The sequence below is a fragment of the Pithys albifrons genome, chromosome 18 (assembly GCF_047495875.1).
Source record: "Pithys albifrons albifrons isolate INPA30051 chromosome 18, PitAlb_v1, whole genome shotgun sequence".
NCBI classification, from domain to species: Eukaryota; Metazoa; Chordata; class Aves; order Passeriformes; family Thamnophilidae; genus Pithys; species Pithys albifrons.
The window spans coordinates 2599184-2616826 of NC_092475.1; the positions used below are offsets into that span (position 1 = coordinate 2599184).

The 17643-nt window shown below is 48.5% G+C and overlaps 1 protein-coding gene across 4 annotated transcripts; it reads left to right on the forward strand.

The window, feature by feature from the left end:
• The first annotated feature begins 313 nt into the window (after positions 1–313).
• On the forward strand, positions 314–13283 carry OPRL1 (opioid related nociceptin receptor 1). Of its 4 annotated transcripts, none has more exons than XM_071573138.1 (5): positions 314–420; positions 669–943; positions 1439–1692; positions 9494–9849; positions 10192–13283. In XM_071573138.1, exons 3-5 carry the CDS (start codon positions 1466–1468, stop codon positions 10713–10715), a joined length of 1107 nt encoding a protein of 368 aa, XP_071429239.1. In that variant the 5' UTR covers positions 314–420; positions 669–943; positions 1439–1465; the 3' UTR covers positions 10716–13283. The 4 variants fall into 4 exon arrangements, with proteins under 4 accessions (XP_071429239.1, XP_071429240.1, XP_071429241.1 ...); XM_071573139.1 differs by having other exon boundaries at positions 1439–1677; XM_071573140.1 differs by lacking the exon at positions 1439–1692.
• Positions 13284–17643: the final 4360 nt, after the last annotated feature.

The following is a 17643-nucleotide window of genomic DNA, read 5'->3' on the forward strand; positions in this document are numbered from 1 at the left end:
AGTTTATGAGGGTCACTATCTCACAGCCAGACCGGGAACTGCAGGCACCTGTGGGGGCTCTGTGGCTCACCCCACCTTGAGGCAATGAATTTACCACTGCAGCTTCTTGGAATATGTGTGTTACTCTGACTCCGATCTGAAGTGCAGGATGGTCTGGGTTGCAAAAACGATCTTTAGTTAATGCTGCTAGAAGAGTACTAAATAATAATAATTTTTTCCATCTGGTTCTCACTGGTCCTTATATTTTTTTTGCCACTTTCTAGGTCATATTCTTCATTCCGCTGCTCCTGCGCTACCACAGCGATCAGGTTGCACAATTGCAGAGGAGGAAGGAATCTGCTTCCCGAATCGCGATCTCCCCGGTACCCTTCCCCGATTCTTCCCTTTTTCCCAGCGCCTCCGGCCGGGAGCATCTCTCAGGTAGGCTGCGGCTCGCGGGCTGCGGCAGGGAGGGTTGGGGGAGCTTGGGGGGTGCTGGTGCACCCTCCCCGTGCCGGGGGTGGGACGGAGAGGCCACCGCAGCTCCCGGCGCCTGCGAGGCGGGGGGAGGACGCTGCCTGTGTCTCGCAGGTGCGGGCTCGCCTTCCCTTTGCTGCGTTTGGTTATTTATCATTTCCTCCCCCCCTGCTTCTTTTCATCCTTCTCCCTCCCGCTTTTCTCTTACGCAGTGGGAGCAGCCCGGCTCTGCCCAGCCGTCCTCCGTCCTTCCTCCCTCCCTCTCTCCCTCCCTCTCTCTCATCCCTCCCTTTTCCTTAAAAACGTGGGCTCCAGGGTGCAGCCCCCTGCGCTGGCAGCATCCCTGCCTGCGAGAGCGGCCCCTTCCCCTCCTCCACCTGCGGAGCCCCCGGCTTTGTCCCGCTCATCCCCCCGCCCCGGGGGTGCTGGATGCGGCCGCGCGGAGCGGAGTCTGGTCCTGAGCTGCGCTAGAGAGGACCCGCCGCAGGTACGCAGCCACCTGGGGTTTATTTCCAACTTTGCGCTTTTCCTGCCTTTTTATCGCGATACGGACCGAAATTGGGGGTGGAGTGTCGGGGTCGTGCTCCAGCCGCGCTGGGGGCTGCAGTGGCTCTCGGGGTTAAGGGTGGGCAGTGGAAGGTCTGGGGTCGCAAAGCCGCGTGTGGGGCGCGGGGATGGGAGAGGCAGGTGGGAGCATCCAGCCCTTGGGAGGGATGGCGTGTGCAGCCCGCACGTCCCTGCGCCGGCGGTGTGGAGATATGCGTGATCCCGGGGTGCTCGGGATGCGCCGGGCTCTCGGGCTTGCAGCCCATCCAAATGCTCCTGGGGAGGTTGGAGCGGGGCTGTGTTCCCTGGCAATAAATAATCCTTCTCCCTGGTAATAAATCATCCTTCCCCAGCGTTTCTCATGCACACGCTTTGCTACAGTCCCGTGCTGCCTGTTTGACCAGCAGATCTTTAAAACTGTCTCTTGGTGCCCCAGGTCCTTGGCGCAGGCTGGTGCTTCAGGATGGACCCACTCTTCCCTGCCCATATTTTTGAAGACCCTGACCTGAGAAAGCTGCTGAATGACTCCTCCATGCTCAACCTGAGCTTTCTCCCCAGCAACTGGTTTAACAACAGCACAGGGGACAGTTTCCTGCCACTCAGCATCAAGATCACCATCGTGGTTGTCTATTCCATCGTGTGCATTGTGGGGCTGGTGGGCAACTGCTCCGTCATGTATGTGATTGTCAGGTAGGACACGCAGGGAGGCTCAGGGGCAGGCTGGGAGTGTGGCAGACCTTCCCTCCCCCAATCCCCGCTGCAGGTGAAGCGGGCAGGTACTTCCCTGGTGGTTGATGTGCTTTAGTGGTAATGATGTGGCATTTGTTTTATTGTTTTGGTTTTATTTGGGTTTTTTTCCCCTTTCCTAGGCTGTGATGAAGGTTTCTTTCTACCAATTTCAGCTGCCCTCTGGTGCCTCCTAAAGTTTAACCCAGAGAATGGAACAGAGAGAGCAGAGCTGCTCAAAAAATGGGGCTTTTTTTTTTTTTTTTTTTGAGAGAGAGAGCTGGATGTCCCTCAAAAGGGCAGTGAGCTTGGAGCATTCTGCTACCAGGGTGTGCTGGCTCCTTAATGGGACCTCTCCTTCCTGTGCTGTGTCCGGCACCCCAGCTGTGTGTGCAGGTGCTGCTCCATCTGGGACCTGCCTCTTTCCAAAACTGAACCTTGTTGCAAAGGGGAAGAGCCTGCTGGGAGGCTCCTTTTTAGTTGTACAGGGGAAATATCAGGAAGGTAACTCTTTCAACCCTTTGGAAGCAGTAGACATGAATAAGATGTGACAGGAGGCTGCAGAGTTGAGGGCAACTTCTCTGAGTCCTGGTGCTGAAGTCAGGAGAGTGGAGGGATGTTTTTAGGGGCCCTTTGCAGAGGGACAGAGCACGGAGTATGAACTGCTCCAGCCTCTGTGTGCATTGTTGGCATTCTAAGTGTCCCTGTGTGGTTCTGCTGTGGTTCAAACCCCCTTATTTCTGGGAATTAGAAACCTTGTTCCCCCCTATATTTATGCAGCTATTGGGGCTGTGATGGTGTGAAACCCCTGCACCCCCCAGCTGATCTCTGCACCCTTCATGGTAAGGAGGGAGCTTTCACTTTATCTGTGTCTTGGAGCAGGTTCTTGGTGCAGGTGGATGCTGCCAGCACAGAAAACACAGGTTGAATCCTACAACAGAAGATGAAAATATTTAGCAGGTATTCAGACATTGATGAGATTGTCTTGCTCCTGCCAGGAGCCCAACTGCTTCCAAAGCATCTTTCCCCTGAATACACACAACTTGCTTGCAGGAGATACTGCAAAATGAAGTCTCTGGTGTCAGAGGTCAGTGAAGGGTGGCTAAATCTCTGCTCCAAGGGCAGAGTGAGGTGACTGTTCATCAGGCTGCCTGTCTGTGCTCTCTTTGCAGAGGAATTTATGGCAGAGAGAAGGGATCCTGTTAGCCCTGGGGAGTCTGCAGATGCATAGAGGAGGTTTGTAGTACACTAATGCCATGTCTGGAGAGCTCATGTTCCTGTTCAGTGTGGTAGCAGTCATTTGAGTAGTTTGTGGCTGTGTCTAAGTGTGCTGAGCAGTGAGGCTCTGGGATTTGGAAGTCCTTGTCTGACAGTGATGCAGCTCCATGGGAATGCCAACCAGAGTGTGTGAAGAGAAAGGGGAGTCCTTACCCTGGGCATGAGCCTTAGAAGTGTGTAAGAAGCCTTGGCAGAAATTTTCTCCCTGTCTGGAAAAGCCTTGTGAGCTGGGAGCAGCTGCATCCTGCTGCCCCTGCCCATTCTGGGTGTCAGAAATACCACCAGTGTCCCAAGGCAGCATCCTGGTCAGGGTGGACCTGTGCCGTGGCCATGCAGAGTGGTGGCTTCTGTTGCACAGTTTTTGAGTCAGATACTTTTCAGTTGGACAAATGGCACTGTGCAGAAGAGTGTGATTTAATGCTGGAGTGTCCACTGGAACTTTATGTGTCCTCTGCTTTTACTGGTTTTAAGCAATTGAAAACTGAAGGCAGGTGCCACCCCCATCTCCCCTGGGCCTTTTCCATTTCTTTAGTTCCCTTTATCCAGAAACCCTCATATATATAAAGAAAAAAAAGCCAACAGAAGTTTTGATTATTTGGGTGCACCTTTTTGGGGATTCACCTCTATTTTTTTAAAAAAAAAAACCCAACTCCTATGTGAGCCTGGAGTGCCCCCTTGCAAAGGGTGTGCTTTAAGTTATAACTTATGTAGGGCACATTTAAAAGCTGCTGTTCCTTTGGGTTCTCCCCACTGGAGTCTCCTGGGAGCTCAGTACTGAGCTGAGATCAACACTGAGTTCCAAGGAAATGACCCTTCTTGGCTTGGTAACTACAACTTCTGGTTATCTCTGCCCAGGATTCTTCTCTCCTTGTCCTGTCTGTTGAGGTCAGGAGCAAGTGTGGGGATAAACTGGACTCATTATCTCAGACTCTTGGCCCTTACCATGTATATGGATTGATGAAGAGCTACCAAATTAGTGGCTGTTTAAGGAGGATGCTGATGAACTTCTCAAACACAGATTTTTCTCCTCAGATTGGGGCTTTGATGCTTCATGCCTTGAGTAGCATCTCTTTTTCAGTAGGTTGAAAACTGGTTGCTGGTAGGTCAGCATGGGGTTTTTGGGACTCTTAATGGTCTCTCTCTTCCATTAAGGGAAAAATGATTGGCAAACCCTCAGTGCTGCACCCCTATCAGCTGTAGGTACAGTGCACCCTACAGAAGCTGGGGGTTTTATTTTCCATGGTTCAGCAGAGACAACCAGGCTTCAACATATTACACAGCCTGTAGGAAAATGGTGTATTTTCCAGAAAAGGAATGGTAAAATGTCATAAACAGTAATTGCTTCCTGTTTTTGAGGGAGTTGGGAAATAAAATGACTCTAATACCACCACTCGAGGAAATTGGAGACATCAGGAAGGCTCATTTTTTGTTCCTTTTGAATAGTTTTCTGCAGCACTGAGGGAAAAGTTTTAAAATCTCCCAGTATTTCATGCAAAAGTGAAAACTGAAAGCCTTCTGTAGGTTTTCCCCTGTGATACAGAACCCAGCCTATATCTCTGTTATATTTTGAGTGATTTAATGTTTGGAATGATTAATTTAGAGGCAGGTCATCATGTAGCTGTCAATCCCTTCTAGTGCTGAGCACCACTAATTGGGTAAGATGGAGAAGGGCTCTCATCAGGAACACAATTTCCTGGACAGTAAAGGGCCTGTTGTGGAATCCTGCCTCGTGTGTGGCTTTGTTCTGCTGGCTCATCGTGAAGCTCCTTGCCAGCAGAGATGATGCTTCCCCTCCCTCCTCCTTCTGCTGTTTGCTCTCTTCTGCATGTATTTCCTGTTCTGCTTTTTAGTGAATGTGAAACAAGGAGCTGAACAGAGGGTTTGAGGGAAGAGTGAAGGAAACAAGGCTGCTGAGAGCCCTCTCAGCTATTAACTGAATTCTGCAAGGCTGCTTGCCCAGGAGCTTTGTTTTTAGGAGGGAAAGCAAAGGGGAAGGAGGGTGCATTGTTCCCTCAGTGGCCCTGGGGTGGCTGCCTCATGGGGCTGGAGGTGATGCTGACCCAGGTGTTGTTCTAGAGGTGTGACAGAGACACCTGAGCCACTGGTGTGCCAGGGAGGGACAACATGCAGCTTCTGGTCCAGGGAGTCCTCTGTTGTCCTCAGCTTCATCGTGCTCCTACAGTGCTCAGCAGTGATGATCTGGAGGACTCCCTTCCTCCAGTTCAGTCCCCCATGGGAATGATGCCTCTGGGAGCCCCTGGGTGAGCTACTGAGGCTTTTACAGCAGCAGCACCACCCAGCCTCCTCCCTTGCCAGGGCAGCAGTTGGGGCCATGCCATGCCCCATGCACACTGGTGCCCAGAGAGCACCAGGGGAGGGTGACTGTGCTTGCTTTTCATAGCTCTCACCTGGACACAGTGGTGAGACTCCAGGGCAAGAGAATCATCTGTCCCAAAGTATGTGCTCGCCCTGGCTGGCAGCAGACTCCTTAACTAAGCCCTGCTAGTCACTCCCTGTCCTGCTGGGTAATTTATAGGATCTTAGGTGGTGTGTTGGTGGCTGCTTTTGCTGTAGTGTCTGGCCTCAGTGTCCAAAGTAATTTAAATTTGTCCTTCTCAAATTTGCCACTTTTTTTTTTAAACAAATCATCTTGAGCTGGTTAGAAGTTTCAGGCTGAAGGGACTCTGAAATGGTGATCAGAGCAGCAGAGATGTGGAGAGCATGGTGTGGGTGTATGGCTAGGGGGACACGAATCATGGCATGTGCCAGATCAAATCATAGCCTCACACAGCCTGTGGGCTATGAGCAGGCTGGGGGTGGAGATGTGAGAGAACCAGGGCTGATTTCTACCATCACAGGGTGGGAGTAGCTCAGTAAAAATCCTCCCCGAGCCTTTGCTGCTCTGTCTTGCTCCAGGTACGTGTCAGGGACGAGGGCAAAGGCTGTCACTGCTGCCAGGGTGTGAGGTGGGGATGGAGGGAGCTGCTCAAGGTGAACAGCACTGTCTGCATCCCAATTAGCTGGAGCTATGAATATGAAAATCAAGAGACTTAGGAGACAGGGAGCTCCTGGAGATAATGCTCAGGGTTCCCCAGGGCTGCAGGCTTTGCTCTAGTCTCTCTGCCCCGGTGTCTGCTGCCCCATTTTGGGTTGTAGATTTGCTGCACCCAGCTGGTCCTTAGCCCTGGGGCATCTAGAGTGGCTCACTGTCCTGCAGCCTTGCTACAGCTGGGTGGCAAAGAGGGAAAGATGCTCAAACAGGTCTGCAGCTCACCTGAGTCTCAGCTGGGGCAGAATCCATCCCTGTGAGAAACACGGCCTCAAAGAGAGCTGTATCTTACCCATCTTCTCACCCAAATTGTGTCTTCCCCTTGCTGAAGCCCAGCTTTGTTCCAGGTGACGCTACCTGAGGTCTGTGTATCCAAAGGGAGAAGGGAGATGAGTGCTGGGCTGATATCCAGGCATTTTTCCTCTTAGACTTCGGAATTCAAGAGAACAGGATTGCAGAGCTAAGCAGTTAATGTCGTGACAAAGGTGGAGCTGGATGGAGAGCTGAGAACCACCTTGTGGGAGATGCTCCATTAGGGAATTACCTCTATAACAGAGTGCAAGAGAGTGGCTCAGCAGGCAGGTAATGTCCTCCACGGAGGCTACAGCCTTATCTGCAGCAGAGCTGTGCCATGGGGGGAGGAAACTGAGGTGCCTCCTAAAGCCTGAGAGTTTAATTTGTTGGGTTTTTTGTGCCGATTAAGAAAAAGAACACTCTCAGTTCCTGAAGGAAAAGAGTTTAATCCAGTGAAGTGATTAATTGATTTTTATGTGTACTGAACATTCTGGAAATGTTTGGGAACATTGTTTGGTTGGGATAATGGCTGTTGGCTCTCAGCATGCAGAGAAAGTGGAGTAGAAGTAATTAATTAGGTGTAAATTAATTTCCCCACCTTCCAAGAGCACAAAATCAGCTTTAAAATCCACTAGAAGATGGGTTGAAGGAGGTAAATGGTGGCCCAGCAGCCTAAGAGTGTCCCTGTGTTGGAGAGAGCCAGGGAAGGGGACTCTGCTATCCCCTTGAGGAGGTGGCAAGGAAGGAAGTGGCAGAGAGGAATCTGCATGGAGGGAGAGCAGGTTTTGCAGGGCCAGGCTGAGCCACTGCAGCTGGACTCTGAATTCTTGCTGAGAAGTGTCTGGGAAGAGAGGGATGGGTAGGGGTGCAGGAGGGAGCCAAAGGTTTGTGACCTGCACTCCCTGAGCTCAAGGCTGGCTGAGATGCCCCAAACTCCTCAGTGCTGAGGAAACAGGAGTGTGCAGGAAGGCAGCTTTGTCCCCCATGGATGTTGGAAGGGGGCTGGAAATGGGTGAATCGCTGCTTGTTTCTCCCACTGGTCAATAAAAAAGACAAATTCAAACAAACTTTTTCTGGTTTGCTGTCAAGTTGCTCATCACTGTTCAAAGTTGTTGTTCCCTTGAGTTCAAATGTCTCTAAGAGCAGCCAGGCTTAGAGGCATGTTGATGAATTGTCTCCAGCTCCTGTCCCCCTGAAAGGATGGACTGCATCAAGCTTGACCTTTGGGAAGCTTGAGTCAGCCCAGCCAGATCTGTGGGGTACAGAGGAAGAGTACAGCTCCCAGGAGACCTTCACTAGCATGGTCTTAAGTGACCAAATCATTTCTTAAAGCCTGAGCTGACAATACTTATTTTTGTGTGGGCTAATAAAACCCAGTAATTTAGTTTTCTTCATTTCAATTCTCTGCTGACTTAGACCCACCTCATCCTCTGTGTATTTTGCTATGCTTATGCCAACTGGAAGAATTGAAACAAGAAAACTTCCCCACCCTGAGATGCTGCTCTGGGGCTCAGGGCACTGGAATCTGTTGTAATTCTGCCTAGGAAATCCCAAAGCTTAAGGGCCTGGCAGCTGCCTGGTTGAGCTGGATTTGCAGTGTGTGGCTTGTTCATCCCATCAAGACGGGAAAGGCACTGGCATTTCTCTTCTAGTAGTTCTGGTTATGTATGTTTATCTGAGCTGTCTTTTTAAGAACCTGTGATTTCTGGGCAAAGAGGAGCCTGAGTCAGGCTTGTGTGGGGACCTCAAAATGTTTCCAGCCTTGTTTCCATCAGTGCTCACCTCCAAATGTTTCCCTTGGCTTTCAAGGTCAAATGGAACATTTGGTCTTGCTTTCTGAATTTGCTTTCAGACTTCTAATACAAGCCCAGCTTAAAGCCGCAAGGTGGGGAAAAAATAGACTTTATAGTCTGGATTGTGGCTCCCCTGGCTCCTATTCTTGCAAACCTGGCCATGCCACCCTGTGTCTCAGCAGAGTTCAGTGGGCCACTGATAATGTTCTGCCAAGCATTCAAATAATCTCAGGAACTGAAGTTCAGACCCTCAGGGCATGGCATGGAGCTGAGAAGGGCAGTTGTGGGTTTGCTGTTCTGAATCAAATTGACAAAATGAACTTTTTAGGTCAAATCAGACCCTGTAATATTCTAATACAGACTGAAGATTGTGTGGCAGCTTGAGTAGAAGTGTTACCCTCAAATGAACTCGCACTTTGTTAATAACACACATCACTGTCTGCCATTTTTGGCCACATTTCTGCAAAGGCCATTGCTATAGTAAATGATGGATGAGCTGTAGTTTTAAAATTATACCTATTTGAGCTCTTATTTTGCCCATGAGAGGAACATCCTGGAGCTGAAATGTAAGATTCAGTCACAGAGTCACTGTTGAGTTTCCATTTCTGCAGACTGTGCATTCTCATGGGTAGGTGATTACAGTTTGCTTTGCATCATTTCCCATGTGTGAAAGGAGATGATTGCCATTAGAGCAAGGTGAATCTTTCTGGCAATCAGTTCATGTGGTAAAAGTAATATTGAAATGAGAAGAATTTCTTGAAGTGGAGTTGACTTTGACTTTACCCCTTTCTTTCAGAAGATCCATTGTGATATTTCAATTTCCGATTCAAGCCTCATTCCTCACCAGTTTTTAGCTGGCTGGGGAGGGCTGTATTGCCCATTCTGACAGTTCACATTAGCCATACTCTGACTATGAGCCCTTACAAAATGGCTAATCAGTTTACCCCTGGACCTTTTAAATCAGCTTACTGAGAAAAGCTCTCACCAGTTTTTATAATAATGAAGCCATATGTGATGAAATCCTAGGTTAGCCTTATTGAAGTAATTTTTCAAGAAACACTCCGAGTTGACAGCCTCAGGCTTTCCTGGTGCTCCCTGTCAGTCAGAGGGAATAAGCTTCTCTTGCCCATGGAACTGATTGTGAAGGTACTGGTTGTGTTTTTGTAGGAGCTGGGCTGAGCTGTGTTGATAGACCTGTGAGAGGTTGAAGGGTGAGGGTGATCAGTCTCAGCACGTAAGAAAATACAGCATCTCCTTCCTAAAGTGGCAGAGTGGCCTTGTCAGTAGAGTTCAATGTCTTAGCCATCATGGTCAGGTGGAGCTCTAACCATTGCTCATTCCTGCATTTCAGGTTCACCAAGATGAAGACAGCAACCAACATTTACATCTTTAACCTCGCTCTGGCTGATACCCTGTGCCTGATGACCTTACCCTTCCAGGGTACAGACACGTTCCTGGGCTTCTGGCCCTTTGGCAATGTCCTCTGCAAGATTGCCATCTCCATAGACTACTACAACATGTTCACCAGCACCTTCACGCTGACCATGATGAGCGTGGATCGCTACATCGCCATCTGCCACCCCATCAAAGCCCTGGACATCCGCACTCCCCACAAGGCCAAGGTGGTGAATGTCTGCATCTGGGCACTGGCTTCTGTCTTTGGCATCCCTGCCATGGTGATGGGATCTGCAGAGAATGAGAACAACGGTCAGTAAAACTGCAACTGATGGGTGGGAGTTGCTGGTGGCCAGGAGAGTCCATGGGCTTGGGGAGCCACTGGAGAGGGGTGTCATTTTCATCAGTGGGGGGAGGTCTTTGCTATGAAGTTGCCTTAACCCTTTCCTTTCTGCCCTTGCCTCTCTGTATCACTGCTATTGCTTTTCCAGTATTAAACATAGAATCCCGGAATCGTTTTGGTTGGGAAAGACTTCTCAAACATTGACTCCAACCATTTATCTAACCAGTCAAAACTAATCTGAATGTGCAAATGAGTTTTTGCTTGATCTGTGTTTGCTGATCTTCCTTTCCATTTTATTTTTTCCCTTGCAGAAATTGATTGTCTAATTAAACTCCCTTCACCAGTGGACTACTGGGATCCGGTGTTTGGCATCTGTGTCTTTCTCTTCTCCTTCATGATCCCTGTGTTGATCATCACCATTTGCTACAGTCTCATGATCAGAAGGCTCAAGAACGTCCGTGTCCTCTCAGGCTCCAAGGAGAAGGACCGAAACCTGAGGCGCATCACCCGGATGGTCCTGGTAGTCGTGGCAGTCTTCATTGTTTGCTGGACTCCCATCCAGATCTTTGTGCTGGTCCAGTGCTTGGGTGCCAAGGCAGAGAGTGAGCTCGAGCTGGCCATCTCCTGCTTCTGCACCGCGCTGGGGTACGCCAACAGCAGCCTGAACCCCGTGCTCTACGCCTTCCTGGATGAGAACTTCAAGGCGTGCTTCAAGAAGTTCTGCTTCCCCACTGCCTTCAGGACCGAGCTCCAGATGTCCAACAGAATGTGCAGCATTGCCAAGGATGTGGCCTATGCCTGCAAGAACTCGGAGGGGACTAACAATCCGGCCTGACTAGGCATGGAAATTCCCATGGTGGCTGTCGCCCAGCAGAGTCCAACCACCCCCACGTCAGAACTAACTCAAATAACAGCTCTTTAGCAGGACCTCAAAACTGAGAGGCAAGAAACCAAGGAAATAATTTTGGGGGTTGGGAAAACTGGATGCTGCAAGAGCATGCAGAAAAAGTGAGCCCATTTGATGCATTTTTAATTCTAGAGCATCCTGCACTAAGGAACATGCTTGAAATCAGCCCTTTGATTCCTGCCAAACCCTGGGGGTTTGAAGTATTATTGAGAGTTCAGGAATTAAGGATTTAAAATAGGCATCGCTTCTGGGACTTACACTTTTGCTGCTGGGAGACAGACAGAGTGTAAACTCTTCCATTGCTTTTTGCCTCCCTGAGTTGTTGGAGATGCTGACAGCTCGTGTGGCTCACCAGGCGCTTGTGTGCGGGTTTTATTCCTGTGCCATCGCTCTGAAATGAGACTTTGCTGCAGCCAAAGTGAGCAGGAGCCATCAGACAAAACCCAAGATCATCTCCAGGATGAGTCATCACACAGGGAAGGATGCAGGGAGGGAGAGGAGGGAGCTGGCACAAAGGGAAACTGACTGCTTTGGGAGGAGAAGGCCAGCTCCTGCAGACAGGGTCTGCTGTAACCCCCCCCCCTCAGAGGGGAACAGGGGGTGAGAAGGGACTGCCAAAAGTGGTTAGTGTAGCTCTGAAGAGGAGGAAATGAATTCCTCGTTTACATGCTGCTACTGCTTTTTCTTTTTTTTTAAACTCTGTATTTCCAGTGTAACAGTGGACAGAATGTGTCTGTATATACATGTCTGTAGTGCTCTAGGTACAGATCCATGGTAGGATTTCACCTCGCCAAGCATGCCTTGGGGATCTTCCTCAGTGAGAAGAGGAAGGAATGAAGTGGCCTATATATACACATGTAGTTATGTGGAGGGGAAAGCCATTTTGGAGAAGTCAGAATGGCAACTCCTCCAGAAGACATGGACATTCCTGGTAGGAGGAGGCAGCCTAAAACAGTCCCATCTGCTCTGCATGGGGTAAGCAGGGCACAAACCATACAAAAGGTGGGAGTTTGTCATTTGTTTGTTTTCTTTTTTTTTTTCAACTGAAATGAGATCCACGATGCTGAGAGCAAGTGGGAACTGCTGCCCAGGTACCACCCCTCCTGCCAACCATGGATTGATTTTTACTCTCCCACTAGGACAGAGCTTTGTGGAAAATGAAATGTCGTGTCATTTCATTCAATAATGAAAGCTTAGTCGAAGAGTTCAACCACCGAGTGCTCTCTGTGCTGGGGGGGACAGCAGACTGGTATTCTCACTGTAGCACAACAGCCCAGGGAAATCTGGGCACTTGTTGCCAGTGGTGCTGATGGAGAAGAAAAGCAAAGACCTCCATTTGGAGACAGGAGGTCAACCCCAGTGTGAGAACCAACAGCATTGTCTGGACTGTACAGATTTCATGTGAATATATTTCTTGTGCTCTGGTCTAGGAGATTCTGTATTTTTAATGTATTGATTTGCCAATATTTCAATGCTGTCATGTTCTTTATATATGCTGTATAAAAGAATCAAATGTTATATTTCTATGTAGAGTGTTTCCCTTATGGTTGGGCTTCAAATATAGACAGAATTTCAGTGTCCTGTGTAAAGGACCTAGATCACCCTTGTAAACTGCTCAAGCTGGGAGGATTTTTGTGCTGATTAGCATTTGATTGGGAATCTGGAGGGATACCAGAGCAAATTTTGCAATTATCACTTCCCCTGACTAATCTGGGGGCAGGAGGAAATCTGGGCACTTGAAGCACTTTGGGATGGATGTTTCTCCCCAAGCTCTCACCAGGAAATCCCACACAGCCCCCAGACATGAGAAGAATGACTCCCTGGGAACTGTGCTGCTGGTAAGCTGTATCCATGCCCTTGGAAAAGTCCAGTTCCATGGGATGTTGTGTTTGTGCATGTAAAACAGGCATGGGGCAGTGAATGACCTTGGGTCTGTTCAGCCCCTCAGCAGTTGGATGATCTGGTGGGGTCTGGGTATGGTTGGGCTGGAAGATGACTCTGGACTGTTCTTGCTGTCAAGGAGCAGGAGAGCATTCCTGAGTGGCTGGCCAGGGAACAGTCACTCTCCCTTTGTCATTCTTGGTTGGGTTTTTAAGTAGACTTATGTCCTCTGAATAAAATATACCTGTGTTTGGCATTTTTTAATATGGATTTTGTTATAATGACTATGCTGCAATGATCTTACATAATCAAGTACTCAATAAATGTGTATTTACTAAGCTTTGGGGTATTTCCATGGCCCTTGCAGTGACTGTGTTTAGACATTCTGTTCAATGCTCAGTGGAGTTTGTTATAAGAAGAGCAACAAAAACCTGAAAGCAGAACCTTATTGTATTGTGCCTATGGAGTTACAGGCTTGTGGTCAGCTGGAAGGCTGGATCTCTGGCTCTGTGGTTGCCTTTGGAAATGGTTGTGTTGGTGTGATTCTACAACTGCTGCAATGTAAATGACAATTTCCTAGGTGGTTACTCGTGTGCTTTAATAAAGGAAAATAAAACCTCCTGCGCTTCGAATGATGATCTGAAAGATTTGGGTGTGTGGGTCACAGATGTCTGTGCTGATCCCTTTTTAGTGAGGTAAGTGGGACCTTTGGTTAAACAGGCAGATTTGTCTGTAGGTAACTCAGGAAACATGATATGAAATGCCGGAAAATTGGTGGTTGGAGATGGGTGTGAGCTGCCTGAACCCTCCAGCCTCTACATGATCCCTGGGTCTTGCAACAGGCAACTCTGGTGGGCAGGGCAGTGATGCAGGCAGCTGCCTGCTCTTAGAGGTCAGGTCTGGTGCAGGGTGAAAACAAGCTCCTCCCACAGTTCCCAGGAGTTACGGGATTAGGCAGGACCAGGGAGAACAATAAATTACAGAGGTGCTCTGAAAATAAAGCCAGGGCCGTATTCTCAAAGAAAGATGGATCAGCCAGTGAGATGTGTGATCAGGGAAGCACTTTCTCTCTGCACAGAGATCAATATTCCTACCCAAGCCTGTAAATATCAGGTGAGGGCTTTTTATTAGCAGGAGTGATTTTCTTCTTAAAAAAAATGGTGAGAAAAAATGGAAATCTTTATTTCTCTTCTCGTTCAGTTAATTATAAGTATCCAGGGGTGAGTTCTCATAGCAAAGCCATAAACCAAAGTGCTTTATTCAGTATTATGGGATTTATTAATGTACTAAGTGTTCTCTCTGCTGCTGCTGGTTGACAGGAAGTGCTGGAAAAGGCCAAGGAATGGATGAGCAAGTGACTGAGCTCTCTCCCAAGGAAGTCCTTGGCTCATGGCAAATCTGGGCAGATCACTGGCTTTGGAAGTGCCACATTTCCCTTCTCCCTCAGCCAACAACTTTCCACCCAGTGAACTACAACTTCTAACAGCAGAAATAAGGAACATAATTTACATTTTCACTGAGGTTTGGATGGACAATGCTCTCTGGCACAAGGTGGGATTCTTGGAGTTGTACTGGGCAGGGCCAGGAGTTGGACTCAGTGGTCCTTGTGAGTCCCTTCCAGCTCTGGACATTCTATGATTTATGGTTTTATGCCATGGGAAGAGCTTAGTCAGGGAGGTGCTCTGAATGTGACGGGCCCCCAGGGCTGAAGACAAATTCAGCAGGTGGGAGAAAGCCCAACTGCCAAAAGATAAAGCTGTGTTGGCCCCCTGTGGTACCAACATTGTAGCTGGGGACTTGCCCTGATGAAGACACTGCCTGATGATGAGCAGTTGCCATCTCTGTTTTCCCAAGGTGTTTCCATGAGGTGCTAGACTGTAAATATGTCCTTTTCTACTTTCCTTTTTTTCCTTTTTTTTTTCTTTTTTTTTCCAGAGGAAGACTTGTTAACTTTTCAAAGAGCTGTCACTGGGCTCTGATCTCTCTCTGGGTACTTTGGGATATCATTGCTGGGTAGGACAATGTGTGCCCAGAGAAGGATGCCTCTCACCCTGCAATGCTTTAGAGGGAAGGTGGCTGCTCTATATAGTTTAAGTTAAGCCTCTATTTTTAAATGAAAAGGATCTCCAGCAGCAGCTGGTGCAGGTGCAGCCTTTGCTATCTGCTCAGAAGAGAATCTCTCAGACTGGCAGCCAAGCAGGCTCTGCCAAAAAAACTCCAGTTTGCTTTCCCACTCATTTCCTTGTGCTTCCCCTCAGCTATTTTTATGGCTATTTATGCATAAACAAATTTCTCCTTCCTTCAACAGGAGAATCTCCTTTGGACACATCCCTGATTGTGCACTCATGGCTCGATGCTGCATTTCTGTGTGAATCTCGGGGGCAGCAGAGCTTCATTGCTGTGACTCTGCAGAATCAGTTGGTAATCCACATCCCTGATCCTCACCTGCCAAACCCTGACCAAGGCTGTCTGAAGGACCAGATCTTAATCCCCCACTTTCTCCTATGCTGAGGAGAACCATGAAGCTGAGATGGGAGGGATGGATGGAGGGTACAATCTGCAGCAACGGCTGTAGAAAGGAAAGCTGTCCCAATTCCATGGGGGGAATCACTTGTGACATGGGGAGGCCAGAAAGAGAGAAGGAGACCTGCTGGAGAGTCCAGAGGAGGCCACAAAAATGCTCTGAGGGCTGGAGCACTTCTGCTGTAGAGACAAGCTGAGAGAGCTGGGGGTTCATCCCAGAGAATAGAAAGTTCCAGGGAGACCTTACAGCCCACTCCAATGCCTAAAGGGGCTCCAAGAGAGCTGGAGAAGGACTTTGGACAAAGGCATAAAATGACAGGACAAGGGGAAATGGCTTCACACTGACAGAAGGCAGGGTTAGACTGGATATTGGGAAGAAATTCTTCCCCTTGAGGGTGGGAGGGCCCTGGCACAGGTCACCCAGAGAAGCTGTGGCTGCCCCATCCCTAGAAGTGTTTGAGGCCAGATTGGACAGGGCTTGGAGCAACCTGGGATAGTGGAAGATGTCCCTGCCCATGGCTGGGAGTTGGAATGAAATGGTCTTTAAGGTTCCTTCCCACTCAAACCACTCTGTGGTTCTGTGACAGGAAGGTGGACTCAAGGCAGCAGCATCAGCCCATAACCCAAAAGTTGTGGAGCTGCATGAGAAACAGAGATGGACTAGAAGAAAGTATGTGATGTGTCATGCCAATAGGTGTTTGGAACAGGTTTTTTTGGGTGGGGATGTGATGATAAAGGATCTGCAGCCCCTCCTTGCCATGGCTGAGCTGGTGCACACCTATTTTGAGTGGCCCACGCTGGCTGTAAGCACCTGCCAGTCAAATTGGGCATCTGTACCACCTATGCTTAAAGCACATGATAACAGATATATTGAGGTCATAGCTCATTTTGAAAGGAGTTCTAGGGTTTTTATTAAGCAAAGGGACTGCTATTGGAGTGGGTGTCCCATCTCACAAAGTCCCTTTGTTCCTGTTTTCAGTACCCTGGATAGATTGCATGACAGAATGAAATAATCAATAGAGCAACATGGGTTTGTATCTTGGCAACGATGATGCTGATTGACCATGTAAACTGACTTTGCTCTCTCTTCCTTAATGCAGAGAAATCCTGTCTTGTCTGCAGTGAGAGAGTGATGCCAGTTCTCTGCAGTGCTGGGGGACACAGGCAGGCCCTTCCCTCACCTGATGCCTTTCCTCCTACAAAGTTTCTGCTTCAGGAACCTAAATACTCCCTGAGGTAGAAAGTGCACAATAATATCAAACCCAGCTGGGATCACCTACATCCTCTTGGACAACATCTCTCATGTTTGGATTCATAGAATCACACAATCCTAGAATGTTTTGGGTTGGAAGTGACTTAAAAAATCATCTAGTTCTGACCTCAAAGAGATCTCTAATTCCAACCTCCTTGTCATGGGCAGGATTCTTGGGAATTTGGTCTTGCCATAATCAAATTGCTGGAAGGGCCCCTGGGAGGAAACCTGAGCTCCCCATGGCACGTGGCATCACTTGGGATCTCTCTGAGTAATGAACAGACTGGGTCATTTGAGGATCTTCTGTATACCATGGTTGTTGCATACATGTTGTCTACATGTCCTTACTTCCTCCTCCTGCTTTGCTCTGAGATCCCTGTGCCAGGTGGGATATCCTACCTGCAGAGCCCATGCAGGCAGCTGTTAGAGGGAGGTCTCATATCCTGTGCATATCTATATAGGAGTCCATCCCTCATATTCACAGCCCACTCTTTGCAGCAAAAGGTGTTTTTCATCCTGTGTATGTTATTGCAGTGAGAGGATGTAGCTCCAGTGCTGATGGAGTCTCCTGCCTCCCTGCAGTGGTCAGGGAGATATCACTGCTCCTCTCCCCTTTGGGCCTGAAGCCAGGCAGGATGGGCTGGAGCCTTGCAGAACCAGCCCTGCCAAACAGAGGATTTTCAGCATACTGAAGTGAAGGATGAATCTGAAAGAAACAAAGCAGAAAACTTGATTTTTTTCCAAGGAAACCATTGACAAAATCAACATCTTCCCACAGTTTTGGCTGCATCAGATCACCTTTCTCTTGGCCACAGAAAGCACAGGCAAAGCCTGGGATGGCTCAGTCCATTCCATAGACATTGATTTCTTGGTGTGTTTTCAGTCTGCCATGTGCAGAAGGGCTACGAAAAAAGCTCATGCCATGCTGATTCATTTAGTGATGAGAAATAAAAACACAAGCTCTGTAGTCAATATAAAATTAAGATTAATGGCTTTTCAGCTCTGTGTGAAAATAATCCCATATTGTGATTCAGCTATTTAGTGTTTGTTCAATGTTAGGCTTTCATAGCAGCTTCTCTGTGTGCACAGGTCATTTGTTCACATACTCTGTTCTCATCTCAGCCTTACACTGCTCTTGCTTTGCTTAACTACAGAGAAAACCACAGAATCACAGAATGGAAGGGACCTTAAAGATCACCT